The sequence below is a fragment of the Phacochoerus africanus genome, chromosome 13 (genome assembly GCF_016906955.1).
Source record: "Phacochoerus africanus isolate WHEZ1 chromosome 13, ROS_Pafr_v1, whole genome shotgun sequence".
Lineage (NCBI taxonomy): Eukaryota > Metazoa > Chordata > Mammalia > Artiodactyla > Suidae > Phacochoerus > Phacochoerus africanus.
In genome coordinates, this window is record NC_062556.1 from 62,868,367 (window position 1) to 62,891,131 (window position 22,765).

The 22,765-nt window shown below is 39.5% G+C and overlaps 1 protein-coding gene across 1 annotated transcript in view; it reads left to right on the top strand.

Moving 5' to 3' along the window:
• GPC6 (glypican 6) overlaps positions 1 to 22,765 on the top strand; it is a 1,121,514-nt gene that overhangs the window by 559,880 nt on the left and 538,869 nt on the right. The window contains exon 3 of the mRNA XM_047755763.1: positions 5,458 to 5,849. Within this exon, the coding sequence (XP_047611719.1) occupies positions 5,458 to 5,849 (392 nt within the window). The remainder of the gene's footprint in view (positions 1 to 5,457; positions 5,850 to 22,765) is intronic.

Here is a 22,765-nt window from a genome sequence, read left to right on the forward strand (position 1 = left end):
CCGCTAAGGTGGGGCCACAAAGTTACCACTGTTTAAGAGGAGCCCAGTCCAGATGGAGTCAGGATGTATTCTGCGGGGTTCACTACCTAACTATGGGCTCACTAGTCACCACTTGTTAAGGCCCTACCCTATGCCAGGCAGCATGCATGGAAATGAGAGTATAGTCTTACCTGTGAATATAATGGGCATTTCAGCTCCTTTCATTTAAAGCATGCATAGCTCCTTAAATGTATCTCGTAAATACATTGCAAGGCTGATGAGGTCTAGAAATGTGCTGGCCTTTCCTTAGAATATTGTGATGGCATACTTTTGGCTTTTGGAATTTCTTTTTTGCTTCTTTAGGGCTGCACTTGCAGCATATGGAAGTTTCTAGGTTAGGGGTCAAATTGGAACTGCAGCTGCTGGCCTATGCCATAGCCTCAGCAACAAAAGATCCGAGCCACATCTGCGACCACAGCTCATGGCAACGCCAGATCCTTAACCTGCTGAGCGAGGCCAGGGATCGAACCTGCATCCTCATGGATACTAGTCAGATTTGTTTCCAACGCGCCACAACAGGAACTCCCAGCTTTTGGAATTTATTAGTAGAAGGATGGCACACAGTGGAGAGAGTGGACATAATTTTGTACCCCTGGGGGACATGTGATAATGTCTGCAGACATTTTTCATCATCACTACAGGGTGTGACTATGTCACTGCATAGTGACCTTGTCACTATAGGATATGCTATTAGCATCTAGTTCAGTGGAAGCCAGGGATGCTACTTATTATCTTACAATGCACAGGACAGCCCCCTGTCCTTCCCCCAACCCCCTACACACAACAAAGATGGACCAATGTCACTGGTGCCAAGACAGAGTCCCTTGATAGAGAAGGCTGGCATCCAATTGCCCATTCCACCTCAGCTACAACCCATCAAGGGTGACACTTATGTGGCAAGGACCCCCTGAGCAGCACCAATCTACATGGAGTCCACCCTCCTGGGAATGGGAAGAGATGCGTCACCAAAGGACCATGTATTCTAGCCCTCAAAGTCTAATGGAGAAGAGAGTAAATGGCACTGTTTCTTCCTCCATCAATGTTCCTCTTTAACTCAGCATTTCCCTGGTGGTCCTGTCAGGTTATGATGTCAGCAACGAGACTGGGAAAGAAGTCATCTCGAAAGCTGTCCTTGAAAGCTGACAGGTGTGTGCAGAATGAAGGACTCTTCCCTTAAACTTGAATGGGGCATAGGTGGTGGGCAGGGCAGTAGCTTTACTGTGTCTATGAATCAGAGCACTTAGAGGATGTCAGTTTTCTGAATCATTTATCCTCCATGCCAGCAACGTGGGGTTTTTCCTGAGCCAAAGTTTGGGTTCTGGGCTGACCAAATTGGTTTTGCATGCTTTGGTGGAGGGGGTGGGTAGAAAGAGATTGGGAGAGAAATACACTCAACCCAAATATGTGGGTGTAAGCGAATTGAGGCTACCTGCTTCCCCAATGGGACAGATGCCATCGATAATCAAGTATAGATATAATTTCCACTAACTCGTGACCAAAGCATCTCACTTTTAATGAGACGATAGTTCCAGCTTAACTGGGCCAAGCGTTGACCATTTTGGGCAGGTTGCAGATTCCTAGAGAGCCTTTCGTCTGCCTCCTTCCTGTTGCTTGCACCTCTCTTTCGCCCTAAGTGCACCTTACATTTTGATCCATTCATTTGGAGGCTTCATTTGAAGGCTTTCTCAGATATCCTCAGGGCACCTCTTGGCTCCCAGGAGTTGAATTTTTGCCCCTTAAGAGGACTCTCCACGCAAATCAGTGACGGGTATAGACTCTCTTTGGGCTTTTGGAACAGTGGTGGTTTTTATCTGCATGATTGTTCCCACTCAGGGCGGTCTGCCCTGGAGCAAACAGATGTTCGCATCTAGATCTTCCCTCCAGATGAATAAAATCCTCCCAGAGGCTACTGCTGGCTGGGAAAAGTTCTTTTGTGCATCTCTGAAGCATAACTGAGCCCTAAGCAACCACCTTTGATATATATTTTGTGATTGGGGAAGGAAAAGAAAAACATTTTTATCTGCCAAACTGTTTCTTGCAGATGAGAATTTTTGTTGACCGAAGGCTTTAGCCGATGTGAGCTTTGTCCTTTCCGATTAAACAAGGGGTTAGATTGGGAGTTTTTTTCTTTAAATGGCTCTTCCCTTTTGTTCTCTATGCTATTTAGTCATAATACTTTCTCAGCAAAATGGGTCTGATAACTGCCTTCCAAATCTCCATCTTGTTTGGTTTGCTGAGACACAATTTTCATCCAAGCATAAAATACTTTGTTCAAAGACTCACCCTTCAGAGGGTGGAAGTTGAAGTCTATGGGCATGCTAACAATGAAATGAGTGTACTTATTTGGGGGAGGACATTAGTTTTGCCTCAGGGCCTTGGATCCCCATCTTTCATAAGATCTAAGATCAATGTACCTTAAGGTAGCAACATTTGTCATAATTTCCTGATGCATTAGCATTCTTCAATAGCAAATATTAACTTTGACTGGAGATCACTAAACCGTATAATGATTTTGAATGAGAAATAATAACTTGACTTTTGAGGACCAGCAAAGCTAAGAGCAAACTTTTGAGACAATGACACACTGAAGACAGAAATTTAATCCTAGAATCCAATAAAAGGTTTCTTAAGCCATATTTATGAAAATATGGTAACTTCATGTCTATCTTCAATTATGAATACTAATTAATAATGAGATTAATGTTATTGTAATTATTACTGAATATAATTATTAATATTGATTAATAATTCTAGGCATAGAGAAACCACAAGACACAGGAAGTGGACAGTCTGATTTTAATCATTCAGTGGCAAGATGATCATAAGCCTAATATTTCATATTCCCTGTGTCAGAAGAAGAGAAAAGTGTAGGAATGTTACTGTTGGTAAAAGAAAAAACAAAATTTTCATCCCCACCGAGAAGTATGCATTCCACAGGTCTTTGGAGAGCAATAAGGACCAAAAGATTTTTCCCATTTATTTATTTATTTATTTATTTTGGCTCTTGCAAATCCAGACCACATTATTGATTACTGACTATTCATTGCCGAAGGCTGTACTCTGTATTCAATAAATTAAGCTTTAATTTCGGAGTCCAACAAAATAATTGACCTCAAAAAGAAGATAAATGAAAAGGCTATCCTGAGTTCATGATGAGAACCCACTTTCCAGTCTCATTATAATAGTATTTTTCAATTCAATGATTTTTCCATTATTTCATAGCTTCTTTCACACCTTTCACCCTGCTCCTATATGAAAAAGGCCAATCTGTTTTCATTCTTGGTTTCAAGACGGCAAGGTTTTACTGTGATATTTGTAAACTTTGACATTATTAATAACAATCATTTAATATACTTTCCAATTTAGGACAATCTAAGTGACTAGTAAACTTCTGAAAAAATCTGAAATGTTTCTGATTTCATCAAATCATAAATAACATAGACATAGAGCATATATACATATTTTAATTATTAAGCCTTTGACAGTTTTGAACATTTTTGCCCTTCTTGATTTTCCTTAATGAATCCTTCCTTGAAGATTAGGGAGGTTTAATACTGTAGTCTGATTTCACATTTGGGAAAAATAAGAATTATTTGAAAAGATCACAGAGGTGTTATAAGTCATGACTTTCAGATAACCCCTCAATTTTTTGCTGGCATGTAGCAACAGAAGTTCTGTATTTAAGAAAAGAATGTATTCTTTCGAAATAAGAGGATAAACATTGAACAGAATCTTCCTTAAGCTTTAGTGTATTTAGAAACAAATATAAAATAATCATCATTTTAGACACCATTTATTTATCAAGACAGTGGTTCAACGCTATATTATTCAGAACTGAAATAGCTAAATCAAGTACATCTTCAGGCAGCTTTGGATGAAGAAGAAATCAGGTGTAGCTTCTATGGAATCCATGCATAATTTCATTGCTTTTGCTCTTTTGTGTCTCAGGAAAAAAATCCCCCCAGGGCTCCAGAAAAAAAAAAAAAAATCCACTGGGATTCCTTGAGGTATCCAGGACCTGATTTTTTCCTGCCTTAGCTGAGAGGGGACATAGCTCCCGGGAATAAGAGGGAGCTCTGGGAGGTAAAGCAGAATCTCTTTGTTATTGGGAACTTGGATTTACAGACTCAGAAACATGATCTTTCCTTAGCCTTTTTCCCACCCCTGATTACATTCTCCAAATGCAATAGAACTTGAGCTTGCTCTACTCAGGCTCATTTGTGCAAATGGATAAGTATCATACACACATGACCTATGTCTCGAGGGAGACTATGAGGGCTAATGCGTCAAACAGTATCCAATGATGTTTTTCCATCCTATTTTTTTGTATACTGTAACTAACTAATCCCAGAAACACTCAAGCGCTTTTGCAGAGTGAAAGAGACCACTTCTTGGTAGAATCTTTTTCATTTAGAAATTGTTAAGCAGAAAGCCCAGAAAGCCCAAATGCCTATATTTTATTCATATTCTATGAGATGATAATTTATATTTATAATGATAATGCATGGTGTTTCATAACTTTCTGATTTATTATGACAGCCTAAATTATGTTTCTTATAGCTTTGGTAATAAGTGAATTTAATTGCATTGTGAATCTCTAACTGATAATTGATTGCAATATATAGCAACTATAAAGAGTGCAAATATTACATCAATTTGAGTATCCCATTTATGAACTTTTCCAAATAAAAGCAATTTAATTGAATTTAGTGGTAGAACAGATTTGTAAATAGGCTGCAGCAAATGTTTTTATCAGATATGTATTTATTATACTAATGACAATGTTTTGCCACGTATGCTGATTTGAGTTAATATGAAACCATAGGATTTTCTAAAATGTACAATACATGGAAAAATAATTGAGCTTCTTGGAGGAGTATTAAATGGTAAATTCCCAGTGTTAATAGATGTTCTCTTAAACAGAAATTAGATGATCTTGTTTTCTCTGAGAGAAGATCATAGATGTAGGTCAGATCTTATTTAAAATATTGTTGTTGGAGTTCCCATCATGGCTCAGCAGAAACGAATCTGACCATCCACGTCAGACTATCCATGACATGCATCCTGTATCCATGAGGGCGCAGGATCGATCCCTGGCCTCACTCAGTGGGTTAAGGATCCGGCATTGCCTTGAGCTGTGGGGTAGGTCGCAGACATGGCTCAGATCTGGTGTTGCTGTGGCTGTGGTGTAGGCCAGCGACTACAGCTCCGATTCAACCCCTGGCCTGGGAACCTCCATATGGAGCAGGTATGGCCCTAAAAAGACACTATATATATTGACTATATGTATATATATATAAGCATATAATATAGTATATATATATATAGGCATTAGAAGCATTTGTTTTTGAGGTAAGTAAATGTGTTGGCGTTTCCATATCTTGCTAATTTATGACTGCTTTCTTATTTTATTGGCAGAATTTTTCCGAGAGCTCCTGGAGAATGCCGAAAAGTCCCTAAATGATATGTTTGTACGGACCTATGGAATGCTCTACATGCAGAATTCCGAGGTATTCCAGGACCTCTTCACAGAGCTGAAAAGATACTACACAGGGGGCAATGTCAATCTGGAGGAGATGCTCAACGACTTCTGGGCCCGGCTCCTGGAACGGATGTTTCAGCTCATCAACCCGCAGTACCACTTCAGTGAGGACTACCTGGAATGCGTGAGCAAATACACAGACCAGCTGAAGCCCTTCGGAGATGTTCCCCGGAAGCTGAAGATCCAGGTCACCCGCGCCTTCATTGCTGCTCGGACCTTTGTCCAGGGGCTGACCGTGGGCAGAGAAGTTGCAAATCGAGTTTCCAAGGTAATTGAAAATCTACTGTGTTTCTAACTGGTCTGTCTCGTTTCTCTGCTTTTCAAACACATGTTTTGTTTTATTTTGTTAATTCAAGGTAGGAGTTCTCACTTACAATGGTCCTTGCTCCTAGAGAAATCAGCTAAATGTCAAAGCTTAATTCCTTGTGTGAGAGAAACCAGGATTTCAAGCCAGTCCATGTGATTTGAAACATAATGTCAATATTTATCAGCAATTCAGCAGAGAAGCTTTTATCAGGAAACATGCGAAAACAGGTGTCTTGTAACCATGACCACTTGGCATTTCTGATCAGTTTTAAGGATGATAAATACTCATGAAACAGTCCATTCAGGGGTTATAATCCTCTAGGAAGTTACAAGGTGACAGTTTTCATGGCGCCTGCAAGCGGAGACAAGTTGTTGCTCGGAACACCAGCATCTGGCATTTCTTCTTCTTATCACCCTTGTCAAAGTGGCCAAATTCCTTAATAGTAAAAGAAGAGCCCTTAGCTGACACCTGTAGAACTGGATTAGGGAGGACTAATGAATACAAAGTGTAGATTCTGGTGGAGAATTCTTTTCCTTATCCATTATCTTTGTAATTCAATGCCTTGTATTGAGTTGGGCTTATGAGAAAGATAAATCACTAATACACGCCTGTGCCTTTCCTTGAGGATGTCTCTAAACCTTTAATGCAAGGGGTCTTTTTCCACTGCTGTTTTTAAACATTGACTGTTTCCTGTGTAGAGGATATATGGCTTTGTTTAAATTCTTTCTTGACATTCAACTGCTCTTACGAGATGCAGAGATGGGTTTGCCCATTTATGAGGGCAGTCCAACAAATGAACTGAAAGACGATTACTTTAAGAGGTGAAGTTAAAACAATAGATAACAGGAGTCTGGTATTATGTCCCCAAAGAAGGTCATGTTTGCACAAAGATTATTGCCAAACATTACTTTCTTATTGCAGGGATTTGCCAAAGACCCATATATTTTTCCTAACTGTTGGTACCATCTTGCCACGTTCCTGTTTTCTCTGCTTCGATCTCCTTACTATTTACATCTTGGTGTAAAGATGTATTTACCCTTAAACATGTGTCTCTATGGCTCTATTTGTAAAATTTATAGCAATCCATTTTTTAATTATCAATTCTTAAAAAGGTTACTTGAGCACATGAAAGTATTATTTGGAAGAAAGCTCTGAGGATGATAATCACAAGGAATTTAATAATATAAAGGGTCTATAACTTTGATGTTTAAAACAAAATTTTTATTGAAAATCAACAACATTCTAGATACCAAAAGTGGATTAACAAATGATTGTCTAGGTGGGATAGTAAGAGGAAATATGATCATCTGAGAAAGTCTGTAAAATAGAAATAAATATAAAAAACATTTTTTAAAGATAGATTTTGATGTTAAAAAATTAGTCACTTTGGCTTCAAATCCTTTGATTTTATTGAAGAATGAAACAGCCAGTGTTTGAGAAACATGAGGTAAATTCAAGGCATGGGTTGATATATGCAACATCCCTGATTGTATGGATTCTGTTGAGTGTGAATAATGGTTAGATACAAACGTTTTGGTCTGAAGACGTCTCAGTGAGGTAAGAGAATATTTTCTATCAAAGTATCTAAGAAGCCACAGGAGAGGTTGCCACTGACTCTGCCATGGCTCTCCGGGGATGGCATGAACAACAGCCTGGAAATGGTGCCTCACCTTTGTCATTCCCTCACTGTCTTAGTTCTGTGATCTTCATCTTCCAAAATCTAATATGCTACTCTTCCAGGGTAAATGTTGACTTCATGGACTAACCATCAGTAGAATATGGCCTTTAATTTTTTTTCCAGATGTGAGGAGATGTATACTCTACAACACAGAGATTTTTCTTCCCCTGATTCCTTCATGACAAACATTCCTTGGCAGAATAGCTGCTATGGGTTTACGATGTAGTTTGAGGTCTTATAACCATGAATGCTTATCTATCCAGATATTGGCTTGTCTGACTTGAGTTTCATTAGCCCTAATCTTTTCAAACCATGCTAACATCTGGTCACTGCCTTCTGGTAGGTAGATAGATAGGGATATAAATAGGTGGATATATAGCCTTGGATTGAAAAATAAGCTGAGTAGGTAGGCATTCTCTGGTGGTTCAGCAGGTTAAGAATCTGGCATTGGCACTGCTGTGGGGCAGGTTCAATCCCTGGCCCAGGAACTTCTGCATTCAGTGGGTGCAGCTAAAGAAGAAAACAAAGCTGAGTAATTTTTTCTCAAATAATTTATGACTCAGGAGTTTAAGCATTTTAGCAATGAACTTTCTCACTTAATGATTACAAGATGGTCTGTAGCTGAGTAAACCAGATATAGATCTCCTAGTATTTTTTGACCTTTATCACTCAAACTATTCTTTGTGATAAGAATAAAATATTATAACCCTAACTATATTAAGAAAAGAAGCAAGAATAGTATATGAGGAAGTAATTTGTAAATCGGAATTTTCCCTGTGGTCTATTAATTGAGTGATTTAGAGTTTGTGAATTGATTGCAGAAGAGTTCAGGAATTCAAGGCAAAATTCCCAAATCGAGACCCATAAACTACCTTATCTCCTGCATCTTGGCCTGGGGGATATTTTTTCTTCTCAGTTTCTCTCTTTTCTAACAGTGGCGTCTTAAATCTCAGAAGGCATCATTAATAGCTTCTAATTAATTGTGTTGGATGGAAAATTTATCTCTTTGGCAAAACACAGCAGTTTGACACAAATGTTTTGAAAAAACATTAGGGGAGTTTCCTTACCAGAAAGATGGGGGACTAATTTGTCCATGCCAGTAGAACTATTTTTAAAACTTATTCTTGCCCTATAAGAGGGGAAGAAAAAGTTTTAATACTCTTTGAAAATATCCATGCTCTTGAGGATGTGCATATCTTAAAACTACAACTCTGCCTCTGAAGAAACTATTTCACATGTGTACAAATACATGTAGAATTCATAGCTGATGATTTACGATAACATACAAAGTAGACATATTATGAATGTCACATCTGCATAAATGGTGATCTTTTCACACTATGAAACCTTACGGAGCATTGAAAAGGAGTGAACTATAGCCACACATGTGAATGAATCACAGAAACTTCATTTTGAGACAAAAAAAAAAAAAAAAAAGATCAAATCACCAAAGAATATATACCACTCACATAAAGTCAAAAAAAATTGCTAAACAAAAAAATATATATATGCCACTCACAAAAAGTCAAAAAAAGATCAAATCACCAAAGAATATATACCACTCATATAAAGTCAAAAAAATTGCTAAGCCATACATCATTTAGGAATTAAAATATGTGTGATAAAACTCGGAAGAAAACTTTAAAATGATAAATACAAACAGCAGTAGTAATTACCTCTGGGGATTAGGATTGAAGGTGTCATAAGTTGGGATAGGCAAGAGATTTCCCAGTTATCAAGCACATGCTCTTTCTTAAGCTCTGTGCTGTGTGTGTATGCGCGAGGTTAAGATTGTTTTTCATGAAAGAGATTAAAGTGGGAGAAGACGTTACCCTTGTTCATCTCTGATTTGTTTCATCAGTGAATGCGATCGACTCCCTGAGGTGTCCTTAGTAGTTTATCAGACTTACTGCTGTTTGCAGATTGGATCACTTTCCACATTCTGCCCCATGCCAAAGGACGTCAAGTAGGCATAGAAGGTGGAGCTCTGAAATGAACATTAAAAACAAATGTTGATAATAAAATAATCTTGAGAGAAAGAATCCAGACTATTTTTAAGCATGGCTCCATTTTTCCAGCACCGCTCTCACCCCCCTTCATGAATGGAAACGTGAATGCCAACAGTGCCTCTCAGGCTTGTCCGACACTGTGAAAAACAGAAAGAGGGCTGCGCAGAGATAGTAACAGTTATCTGCTTAGACTGAGCTTCTGTTTTTCATCCTGAAGGGCAAGAGGTTCTAGTGTCTTCCCTGGTCCATCTTGATGCCATTTAAACAAAGAAGACATGACTTTCATATTTTTTTTTCTTTAGTAAAAGTGACTTCTAGGAGGAAAAGCTATAAATTGTGTCGGTAGCAACCACTTCAACTATGAAAGTCATTCCATTGATTCATTCCAGACAAATTAGGTAGGTAATGTAATTGGAATTGGTAGAACTTGAGCTATTGCCAAATAGTGTCAGTTATCTCTGTCTGTTTGTCTAGCTAGCTAGCTAGCTTCCTACCTACCTATTAATTATCTTCCTATCTATCTATCTAAATTCTTCCTTCCTAGTGGATCATGATTTTGAAAAGAAAGCCTGGCTTTAGTATGACCAGAATATTTTTATCAACAGTCATCTGCCATGATCTGCTACCTAGAATGGTATATTGCATGGAGACCCTCTTAACTAGTCCACCCACCTGATAAACAGCCTTGCATTAACACGGTATCCCTAGAAAGCAATAAAGAGAGTCACTTTTCAATAAACATATTTGATAGGTGATGAGGCTGAAAAAAATTATCTTCAAATTTAAGGAAATGAAGACTATGAAATACACCCATTCATACCATTCTCTGATCATAATGCAACACCATTCTGAAAGTTTAGCCATGAATATAGTTTATAAGAGAAATGGTATTCTATGCAGCTGTTGGCTTTTGAGATAGAATTTAAGATCTAAAGGAAGACCACCTGTCACTTGAATGATTTGTTTTGCTCCTTCTGTGGTGATCCTTTGATTGAAGCTATTTTTTTATAGAGTCATCCAGAAATGAAAAGGACCACAAAGAGGCCTTAGGTGAATGAAAGCTTTTTCAGTTCTTCTACGGTCGGGGTATTCTCTTCTGTAATTGATGATTATCCAGTGTAGGTTAACTCAGCAATATACAACATTAGGAAGAATAGGTAAGCCTTTTGAAATTGTCAGTAATGCTTTTATATTTATAACTTTTAAGTCACTATAAATAATATATGCTTGCTATTTTATGATGATGGTGTGGGCATTATTATATTTAGAAAGTACTTTGCAATCAATCAATAAATAATTTCATGATATAAAAAATAGTAACCAAATGTCAATAGTACTAGGAGTCAAAACAATAAAAATAGCTTATTAATATCATTCATTGAAAATGTATGAATTTTACCATGGGCCAGGTGCTGTGATAAGCACTGGAAATTACGGCAGTGTGAGGAAGTCCAGGTATCTTAAGAAGAAAAGAACATGTCCACTAAAGAGGAGCGTATGTTATCAACAGAGGACTCCAGGGAAGTAAGGACAGGGTCCCATTTTTTTGAAAACTGTGTGGTTGTTTTGATTAAAACAATGAAAATCTGCCTTATTAATTTTAAGTTCTCTTGCAAAGTGCCTAGCTTAGGTGTCCAAGTTTGGAAAATGGTTAAGAGAGCGAAAATTGAGACAAATGAAGCCATTTATATCCAGTGCATTAAAAGCTATATGCATATCCTTTTTGTCCTTTTTGTAGCTTGTGACCATTTCTAGTAACATATGCCCGAGTTAAGCTTTTTTCTTAAATTATACTATCTTTTGGAATTCCACTTCTAAGTACATTTCTCCCCACTCTGAATCTAGTTTTCAAGTTTGAGGCAAATTGAAAGAAGTTAAGCCATTCCTTAACTCTGTGTCAATGCAGTATAGCTAGAAAATGGATGGGAACTACAGTTCTAACCATACCGAACAGGTATAATCTTCCTCTCCTTGATAGCCCAAGATGGGTGGTTATAATATCTCGACATTCATCTGATCCAAATGTGGATTCTTATATAAGTGAACCATTAATAAGAACCATTGTGACAGTTTCGCTCAGGCCTCATCAATAAGCATTTGTTCAGTGTGTTTTATGCATCCACTGCTGTTGGTAAGTTCTTAAGATACAAACACTAAGCAAGTTAAAGTCCTTGCACGTGCTAATTGGGGAAGAGACAGAAATTTTAAAATGCCCATATCTAATGAGAGAATTCTGCAGCAAATGCTTTGGGAACACAGAGGAAAGACACCTAGCTCCGTCTTGGGGTGCAAGGAAACTTTCAGGGTAGAGATGCCCTGAGCCGTGTCTTAAAGGATGCACGCCCATCGGGACAGATGATGAGGGCACCTAGCATAGGAAAAGGTGCTTCAGGCAGTGGCAACAACTCAGCAGAGGCGCAGTAGGAAAGCACAGAGGTGGGCAAGGTGCTGCAAGCACATGGTATCCCTAAGGTGTGAAGTAGAAGGCAGTGAATAGGCAGACATCAGACTGGAACTAAATGGAATCGTTCAGTGAAAACTATTTCACCAATGATTTTGTGTTTGTCTATTTTGCTGGCATAACCAAAAGTTAGCCTTTTTATTGAAGTATAGTTAATTTATACTGTTGTGTTAGTTTCAAGTGTACAGCAAAGTAATTCAGTTATACACATATGCATATGTATATATGTGTGTGTGTGTGTGTGTATATATATATACATTCTTTTTCATATTCTTTTCCATAGGTGATTATAGCAAGATATTGATTATTGTTCCCTGTGGTATACAGTGGGTCCTATTTTATATATAATAATGCGTGTATGTTAATCCCAAATTCCTATTTTATCTCCCCTGCCCCACTCTCCCCTTTGATAACTATAAGTTTGTTTTCTGTGTCTGTGGGTCTATTTCTGTTTTGTGAATAAGGTCATTTTTATTATTTTTAGATTCTGTTTATAAATGGTATCATAAGATGTTTGTCTTTCTTTGCTTAGAAGTGTTCTGCTACTTTTGAAGGACAAACATACTGAGCACCTACTACGCACTGAGCATTGTTCTGTAAGAAACAGGAAATCACAATGACTGGCATTGTCCTTGAGGAAATCACAGTCTATACAAAAGAGAAAAAGGTGCAGAAATTTAAGTGTGGCACAAAGGATCAGGATAAAGACAGGGGTGTGGGTAAAACGCTGTGTGAATTAAGAGAAACACATACTTCCTACTTCCCTTTGACTCGGAAAATTGGAAAAAAAAAAAAAAGCACCTTAGAGTAGGTTATATTCAGACTTGGACTTACAGAATGAGTAAGTTCTTACAGAGGGAGAAAAGATCTAGGGCTTTCTTGCCAGGGGCCCAACAGATTCAAAGGCATGCATCATGAAAGGTTATGCTTTTGCAGAGATGAGGCCAGAAGGTAGATCTGGATCATATTATTTGTGCTTTATATTTCAGGCTAAGGAATTTGAAAGACCTTGCAGAGGCTAAGATTTTTCAAAAGACAAATATGTGGTCAGATTTTTCCTTATGAAAGATGGTTCCTAGAGATGATAAACTGGGGTGGGAGAAACGGATGGTGAATGCAGGGGTGGAAACTCTTATAATTGCCCAGGTGAGCGGTGATGTAAGCTGAGTCCAAGCAGGTGGAGCAGACTGGGGAGTGAGTGCATCTGGAGAGACAAAGGAACAAAGCAGCAGGGTGTGAATATGGTGTGTCTTCTCAGATTGTATCCCCAGCACCAAGCACGTTTCCTGGCCCTCTGTACATTTCGTAACAGTTGTCTGCCTGCTGACTGGTTTGAGAATCAACAACATCGAATGTGTGTTGGCAAAGGATGGTAACATTTGGCAGAAGAAAAAAGAGAACAGGATCAGATGAAACATCACGGGGTATAAATATTTAAAGAGGATACAGAAAAGGAAGACAACTAGAAAAGCATATTGTCCTGAAAGGAAAGGAAGAGAGATGCTAAAGAAACAGGGTAGTCAGCAGCATCAAGTGTTGCAGATAGTTCAGTGGGAAGCGCAGAGAAAATAGACCTTTGTTTTAGCCATAAGGATGCTAACTTTATCGAGTGTGGTTTGACGACAGCAAATTTTATTGGTTGAGATGTTAACTCTTCTGGCCCTATGCTTTCCCACAGAGGCTGAACAAAGCATGTCCGTGGACTAGAGCTCATCCAAGAGCAGGTTGCTATGGTTCTGCAGCAAATATAAACACTAAAAGCATTTAAAAAGTCTCGATAGCAATGTCACATTGCCCTGACCTCCAGAAGGGACCCCAGCAGTGGACTCTTCCTTACATAATGTTGAACTTGAACAGTACGTCTCCTTCGTGTGAGGTGCCTCTTGGTTATGCTGTGTAGGATCAGATATCAGGTCAGGACATGCTGGGAAACATCAAACAGCCAGCCAAAGCCTGGCCAGATCATTTGAGCCTCAAACAGGTAGTTTGCAACATACTCTTCTAGAGCCATGCTAAGACTAGAAGCATAAGGAACATACATTGACTGGCTGTGTTTGGGCTTTTTCTTTCGCTATTCAGCCTCCCTTTACCCCTCCCTGTGCCTCCCTGGCCTAACCTTCTTCCCCCTGGGGTGCTTTCTCTATGTGTGCAACAATGATGGGCTCTCATAGACCCATTTTGATTAGCATGTCTGCTGTTTGCCTGTGCCCCACAGGTAGGAGACCCCCCCACCCACCCCGACCCCCAGAGCCCTGGGCAACAAGCAGACGTCTTTGTTACTGACAGGGAACATCCCCTGGTGACATGTGCCAATTTAGGTAGAACACAAATAACAAAAGGCCCATGAATACAACTCTAGCGCAGTAACGCAAAGAATGCAGCTTCTAAAGTAGCTTCCTAAAGAAAAATGGACCTGGCAGTTGATCCCTGTGTCAGTGCTGACTCTCTTCTCGGGTATTTCTCTCTGAATGCATTTACGCTTTTCCTTCCGGAAGGTTCTGTGAAACACCATTGGAACAATAGTCCTGCTGCAATCACTTGCACGTGCAAAATCACGTTCAGAGCACTGCCAGGAGGCAGTGCCGCCGTCTGTGTGTTATCATACCCGAACTTGAAAGTCTGGAGGATTTTTCTTTGGTGGCCCCATCTTCAGACAGTCAGTGTTACAAGGACATTCCCTGAGGCACTCTCAGTGCACTGTAGAAGTTTATGAGCCAAGATCCACATCAAAAATAACTTTAATAAAGTTTGACAGATATAGTGTATTAATAGTGCTTATATAGTGAAGCAGGACTTATGGAGGGAGTTTGACATATTAGGTTTTTTTTGAAATTGAGGTATTAGAGCATACAAATATTGGATCGTAAGGAAGATAGGGAGGTTATGTTGTTACATATCATAGATTTTCTCCATTGTTATCGTTGTGATTACAAGCAAAGGTTATTCCCCTTCATGTGTCTTTGTCATACCTCTTCATCTTGATGAGTGATATTTCGTGTAGACACAATGGATCAATCCCAGATACTTAGAAGACAGTAATCATCCCCGTACTGTATGGAAATGCTCCATTTTCTTGTGTCTAAATTGAATAGCCAAGGGTGAAAATGGACAGTTCAGAGTGTCAGTAATAGGATAATGGGGACTCTGACATTCAGATGGCAGTAAAACTGTAGCCTAAATCAATAGATGCTTCAAGTTAACGTCAGCTGACACGTAAGTGGTTGGCATAAACAGATTTTTTCAAATTCATTTTTGTCCTTGCAGGAACGCGCTGCCTGTCAGAAATGCCTCTGTCATACTTAATACTCAGCCGATAGCAGGATTTTATATGGAAATTTAATCCTCTTCATCTCATAGTATCTGAAGAAGACAGGAAGGGAAAATGTCTTGTGTTCATTTTGTAGATGATTTCAGCCAAGAGGTTCATCTAGTCAACATTTTAAACGTTCATAAATATACTAATTATGGAAATGTTATTATTCTGTGTGTCATTCTCATAGTAGCTACAAAAATGTTTCTCCATAAAGAAATGCATCTGTTTATAGACGTAGAGAACAGACTTGGGGTTGCCAAGGGGGATGGAGGAGGGAGGGGGGATGGACTGGGGGTTTAGTGTTACCAGGTACAAACTATTACACTTAGAATAGATAAGTAACGAGGCCCTGCTGTATAGCCCAGGGAACTATATCCAATCTCTTGGGATAGCACATGATGGAAAATAGTATAAGCAAGGGAATATATGAGTATATATATATAGATATATATATATACGCACACTTATGATTGGTTCACTTTGCTGTATAGCAGAAATTGACACAACATTGTAAATCAACTGTCTTCTAATAAAAATAAATAAGAAATATATCTGCTTATAAATAGTGGGTATTAAAACTTTGTTTGCTCTTGGCTTTCCAGAAACACATCCTTTTGCTAAAAATACATCAAGATGTAAAGCAACCTTTATTTCACTGTGTTTCAATGACAGTGGACAGCCCTAAGTGAGAAATATAAGATTCGATAGTGCTTTAAGAAGAGCAGAGAACCAGTGCTCTGCAGAAGTTGTTTCCTCTTAAGAGTTCTGCTCCCTAAATTAGAGGCTAGGCCAAGGAGAATTCAGCTGTGCTTGCAATAAAGTATTTTCTGGAAAAGACAAACCTGGTGGTATCCTATAGCTTTGGGGGTAGGCAGAAGATAACGATATGAAATATTCATGTCACTATTTCCATAAGATATGAGAAATGTCTATTTCAGAATGGAGAAAAAAGCACGCTGACATTTTGGCTGGAATAGCAGATGGAATCCAGATTGAACGTCTTTCTTATGGGTGCAGGATTTGTTTTGTTTTTAAAGTGTGAATGCGATGGCTATAGCTTTTTCCCATAGACAGTCTGATGTACCAATTGTTTAATAAATTAGAAGACCTTTGGCTCTCCGCTACCCAGTGTCTCCCTCCTGATCAATTTATAGTTCATCACTTGTTCTGGGACTGTGGGACAAAGAGAATTGGGAAAATGAGTTAATCACATAAATCACTCAAAAATTAACATTTTTTTTCCCCTTTTCATAGCTAACAGGGTTCAGATAAAACTGTCACTCTAGCTTAAAATACCTGGATATTTAAATTCTGTTGGTGGTCAGAAACATAGTTTTGTGTATTTTAACATTTTATTCTGACTGTAAAGTCAATACGCTCATCCAAAAAGAACAAAATGTAGAGAATGCAAAAGAGTACAAAGAAGAAAATCAAAAATCCTAAATTCCCACTACCCAGAGTGTCTGGTGTGGAAAGTGTGCATTTCTAGTGTGTTTGTACCTTTAATATGTTTTGATATTACATATGGTTAAATCGTGGGGGATACTTAATATTGGACCCTACTTTTTTTCCACTTTACCACAAGCATTTTTCCACATTAATACCATTTCTTTTTTTAAAAAAATTACTCTTATTTTTAAAGATTTACCTTGAGACCAAAAGGACTTGGTTGCTGCCAGTGGATCTGGGGATCTTTCATCAATAGTCCCCCCTGGATATTCTTATTAAGGGACGGACACAACTGTCCTAAGTCATTTCCATGTGTGCCCAGGGTCGTGTGGGTGTTTTAACTCATTTTGCACACTGACTGCCAGTATACATGGGAGTTTCATGACTCCCTTCTCAGGTACTTAACTGTTTAAATTTCTTGGTGGATTTATATATACTCCAGACAGTTAAAAGAATCAGAAGCAATTTTTTAAAAGGGGAAAATAGAGTAGATGTAAAGTGGTCAAAGGAAGGAACTGATAGAAAAATGTTTATTAGAACTCCTTAATATTTCCCCTTAGGCCAAAAATCTCCATCTAAGCCCCACTGCATGACTTTGGCCTAAAAGACATGTTCATTTGGGATGACTTTTTTATTTTATTTTATTTTAATTTAATTTAATTTAATTTATTTAATTTAATTTTCTTAGGGCCAAATCCACAGCATATGGAGGTTCCCATGCTAGGGGTGGAATCAGAGCTGTAGCTGCCAGTCTACACCACAGCCATTGCAATGCCAGATCCGACCCGGATCTGAGCTGTGTCTGTGACCTACACCACAGCTTTTGGCAACGCCGGACCCTTAAACCACTGAGCAAAACCAGAAATCGAACCCAAGTCCTCACGGATACTAGTCGAGCTTGTTCACCACTGAGCCACAATGAGAACTCCTGAGATGACTTCTTTAAGAGTTCAAATAATGTTTTATTTTTTTATTTATTATTATTATTATTATTATTATTTGTCTTTTTGTCTTTTTAGGGCCGCACCTGTGGCACGTGGAGGTTCCCAGGCTAGGGGTCTAATCAGAGCTGTAGCCACCAGTCTACACCACAGCCACAGCAACGCCAGAACCGTGCAGCATCTGCAACCTACACCACAGCTCACGGCAACACCGGATCCTTGACCCTCTGAGAGAGGCCAGAGATTGAACCTGCAACCTCATGGTTCCTAGTCGGATTCCTTTCTGCTGCACCACAACGGGAACTCCAAATAATGTTTTAAAATGGAGAGGGTGGACTTCTATTGTGGATTCTATAATTTCTGGTGATTATGACCAACCCAAGCCTTGTTCTGCATGTTAAAAGTAAGCTGAGGAGTTCCCGTTGTAGCGCAGTGGTTAACGAATCCGACTAGGAACCATGAGGTTGCGGGTTCGGTCCCTGCCCTTGCTCAGTGGGTTAACGATCCGGCGTTGCCGTGAGCTGTGGTGTAGGTCGCAGACGCGGCTCGGATCCTGCGTTGCTGTGGCTCTGGCGTAGGCCGGTGGCTACAGCTCCGATTCGACCCCTAGCCTGGGAACCTCCATATGCAGCAGAAGCGGCCCTAGAAAAGGCAAAAAAAGACAAAAAAAAAAGTAAGCCGGAGCCGAAGAGTATTTAGTGTTTGTTTTAGCTTAAGCATCATGTTCTGGGTTGACGCAGATCTGATCCCTCCCAAGGTTGGCCTGATGCTGAAGTCAGTGTTGGTTGCCATCTTTGGCAATGTTTGGCTCTTTTTCTCACAATAGAAAAATATTTCTCAGTATCTGCGTCTTTAGTAAAAGCAAAATAATGAGAGACAATAGGGCCTTGTCTCAAAAAAAAAAAAATAGTGGGAAGCATTTATTGTATTTTTTGGAAGTATAAAATACTGTAAATATTTAATTTGCAAGTTGTAACTATGCTTTAAAAATACAGTCAATGAACTTGACGCTTGGTTATTGACTCCTTAGCGTTTGAATTTGAAAACCTTCTTTTTCTTCCTTCCTTTCTTCCTTCCTTTCTTCCCTCCTTCCTTTCTTTGCCACACTTGCAACATTTGGAAATTCCCATCCAGGAATCAAATTCCTGCCGCACTTGTGGCCTGTACCGTAGCTACAGCAATGCTGGATCGTTAACCAGCTGCGCCACAAGGGAACTTCTGCAACCCTTCTAAAGGGTGAAGCCATCACTATGACCTAAACTTTGTTCTTTGATCAAATAAAAGCAAACCAATAGCTAAGAGGGAAGAAAAAAACAAACATACCCTACTATTTCTGATGTTGCAGTCAGGAAAGAATCCTCCCCTTTCACGTCTTCAAGAAATTTCTAGAAGTTTACTGATCAAAGTCATCGCCATTGTCAGATTCACTTCCTGTCTACTGTAAAGAGAAGCTAAATGTTCTTGAGTGCTAGACAGCCACTGTACTAAGTACTTTTCACACACTTTCGTTTAATCCTTACATTAAACCCATGAGATGGGTAGAGTTATTATTGCATTTATGAGATAAGGAACTTGGAGCTGAATGGCATGGACCCTATGCTCTAAATCCACAATTCCTCTCCCAGTGTTGAGGCTTTTGTCTAAATACAGCAACCCAGAATAAAACTCCTCGGTCCATGGTCATTGGTCCATGGTCACTGGTCCAGCAGTTGGTTCAGTCCAGACCAATAGGAATATGATGGGAATCACATGTATAATTCAGAATTTTCTGTAAGCACATTAAAATAAAAAGATACAGGTGAAACTATTTTTTTTTTCTTTTTACAGCCACATCTGTGGCATATGGACGCTCTCAGGCTAAGGGGCAAATCGTAGCTGCAGCTGTTGGCCTATACCACAGCCGCAGCAATGCTGGATCCGAGCTACATCTGCAGCCTACACTGCAGCTGGCAGCAATGCTGGATCCTTAACCTGCTGGGTAAGGCCAGGGATGGAACCCACATCCTCATGAAGACTATGTTAGGTTCTTAACCCACTGGGCCACAATGGGAACGCCTGAAAGCAATTTTAACAATAAATTTTGAGCCCAGTATACCCAAAAGACTGTCAATTAAATATGTAATCAATATAAAAATTGATACTGAGCTATTTTAATTTTTTGTATTAGGTCCTCAAATTTTGGTGTGTATTTTATACTTCAAACAGATCTCAGCTTGGGACTGCTCACGTTTTGCAGGGCACATGTGGCTAGTGACTGAGGTATTGACAGTGCAGATGTATAGTTTTCATGCATGCTCCTCCTATTTAAGGCAAAGACTGTTAGGAATTCACACCAGGAAGTCTAAACTTTTGTGGCTGATTATTCATACAGTTCCTCTGGGTATGAGGAAAATAGAGAAAGAGTCTGTCTTTTCATAATGCATTTTGGGCCCTGACTCAAACGCTGACATAAATAACACGGACATTTTATTGAGAGATTTGTTCTTCTCAGCCCCTCAAAGCTGGCTCTGTATGTGGTACAGCCGTTGTTCCTACGTGTAATGAGCATCAGGAAGATTGTAAATTACCAGGGGTGAAGTCAGCAGTGGTTTTCAGTCTGCCTGGGGGAGATGGAGGAGACTTATTAATGCAAGAGTTGGCAAGCATCTATGGGTGTCAACAAACAAAAGAAAGAAATGCCGGGAGTTCCTGCTGTGGCTCAGCAGGTTAAGGTCAGGACAGCATTGTGTCTGGGAGGATGCGGGTTCCATCTCTGGCCTGGCTCAGTGTGCTAACGATCCAGCATTGCCACAGGCGGTGTCATAGGTCACAGATGGGCCTTGGATCTGGTGTTGCTGTGGTGTAGGCCATAGCTGCAGCTTAGATTTGTCCCCGCTCCAGGAATTTCCATATACCTCAGGTGCAGCTCTAAAATGGAAGAGAGAGTGAAAGAAAAGAAAGAAGGGAAGGAAGGAAGGAGAAAGAAAGGAAGGTCAACTATTATCAAAGAGGCCTCTCTGAGATATTTAATTCTTGTAAAGGGGCCCTAATGCTCAAAAAGGTACCCAATTGCTGGATTAAATGTCTCAAAACCACACAACTAATTTGTGTTCAGATAGATTTGAGGGTATTTCTAGCCTTTTTTTTTTTTCTTTGTAGGTGAAAGCCCCTGAAATATTGGTTCTCTGAGATGTCTCTAAAACATCTTAGGATGTAATTTTTTCAAGAAACCAGGAAATTACAACTTTAGTGAATTACTATTTGGGTGCATAACGTGATGCTTTGGGGCCTGACAGAGTTGACATTGATCTTCTGTAAATGTCTGTCTCTGTCAGGGAAAAGCTTATTAAGAAAGGGGTCCTACTGTGGAATTGAGACTTTCATCACCACTCTGCAAACTGTGATTTGTTCATGGTTTCCCTTTGTGATACATTGAATCCGATCAATCTGGCACAAGCAGTCAGCTCTGTGGCAGCCACCATGTCCTGGATCCATGCAGCTTTCCCTCAGGCTCATCATACCATAGCACAGGAGAGCTGACTTTAGACTTCTTTTATAATTCTATTCATTACATTAATTTAGAATATGTAAACTAATTTATTGTGATATTTAGAATTATTTTCCTCAAGAGAGCCCAGAATATTAGGTTAGCAGTTTGGTTTTTTTTTTTTTTTTTTTTTTTTAGAACAACTTTAATTCAATTTCAGAGGGCAGGCCATTTAATGTCAGCATCCCATAATTTTAGCGACACACTGTCATTTTTTTCTCTACTTCTCACAGCTGAGTCAAAAATCTATTTGAGAGGGTACAAGTATGTCAGAGCATGTCCAGTGGAGAGAGTTTCTGGATCCCTTCTGTCTATCTGCAGCCTCAAATTCTTCGTCTTCCTTCCAACATCTTTTTCAATACTCAGTGACCCTACCAAATATTTTACTAAAACCTGAACTTAAGGAGTTTCCATTGTGGCGCAGCGGAAACGAATATGACTAGGAACCATGAGGTTGCAGGTTCAACCCCTGGCCTCGCTCAGTGGGTTAAGGATCTGGCGTTGCCCTGAGCTGTGATGTAGGTCACAGATGTGGCGTGGATCTGACATTGCTGTGGCTGTGGCGTAGGCCAGCAGCTATAGCTCTGTTTGACCCCTAGCCTGGGAGCCTCCATGTGTGGTGGGTGTGGCCCTAAGAAGCTAAATAAATAAATGATTTAATGAATTAATTAAATACAAAAAAAAACCCTGAGCTTAAATATTTGAACCAGAACTTTATAGCCACATCATAAGTCATATTCTTTCTGTGTGGCTTCCTGTTTGTATTTCTCCCTTTCCATGGCCTCCGTTTCTGCTAAAATCAAAACTCTGTTCCCATTAAGTCTTGGCTTTTGCCCCCTGCAGGCAATTTACCCAAGCTTTAGGCACTGGACCTTCTTTTGGGAACATTTCATCCTGAGAACATTTCATCCCATGTCATTTTAAGTCACTGTCCTATTCATAAATCCCAGCAGTAGATTGTCAGTTACTCGAATAATCTGGACCATTTACTGAGTGCTCAGCTTTCTGCCGGGTTCAGACTTGAGTGCCAGATCCCAAGCTAGGTTGATGCTCTGACGTTGGCAATACAGCCTTCAAGTCTTCAATCTCTCGTTGCCCTCGTTGCCCTGTACCCTTAGTCCCAACTCGGGACCAGTTTTGTTCAAGCAAATATATTAAAGCTTTGCCCCTCGTGAAACTTCGAGTGACCATTTCCCTGTGATTAACCTTACCTGCCATACCTTCCTCTCCTCGTCCCACCAAATATCTGTTTCCTCATTCACAACTTGCTGAAACATACTTATTGCCATTTCTCGTATCTGTAGTCATTTCCTTTCAGCCTAATCAGGCTGTGTTTGTTTTTACTTAACTTTTTTTCAGAATTTCTGTTCTAAGCTTTGGCCATGGTCATGTGGCATTCTACATATGTTGCTTTAAAGTTTCTCTGGCAGTTTTCTGTATGATGGGCTTTGCCAAGCTGAAGGTTGTAACTCCAATTCCAAAAATTCCAAAAAAGGAATA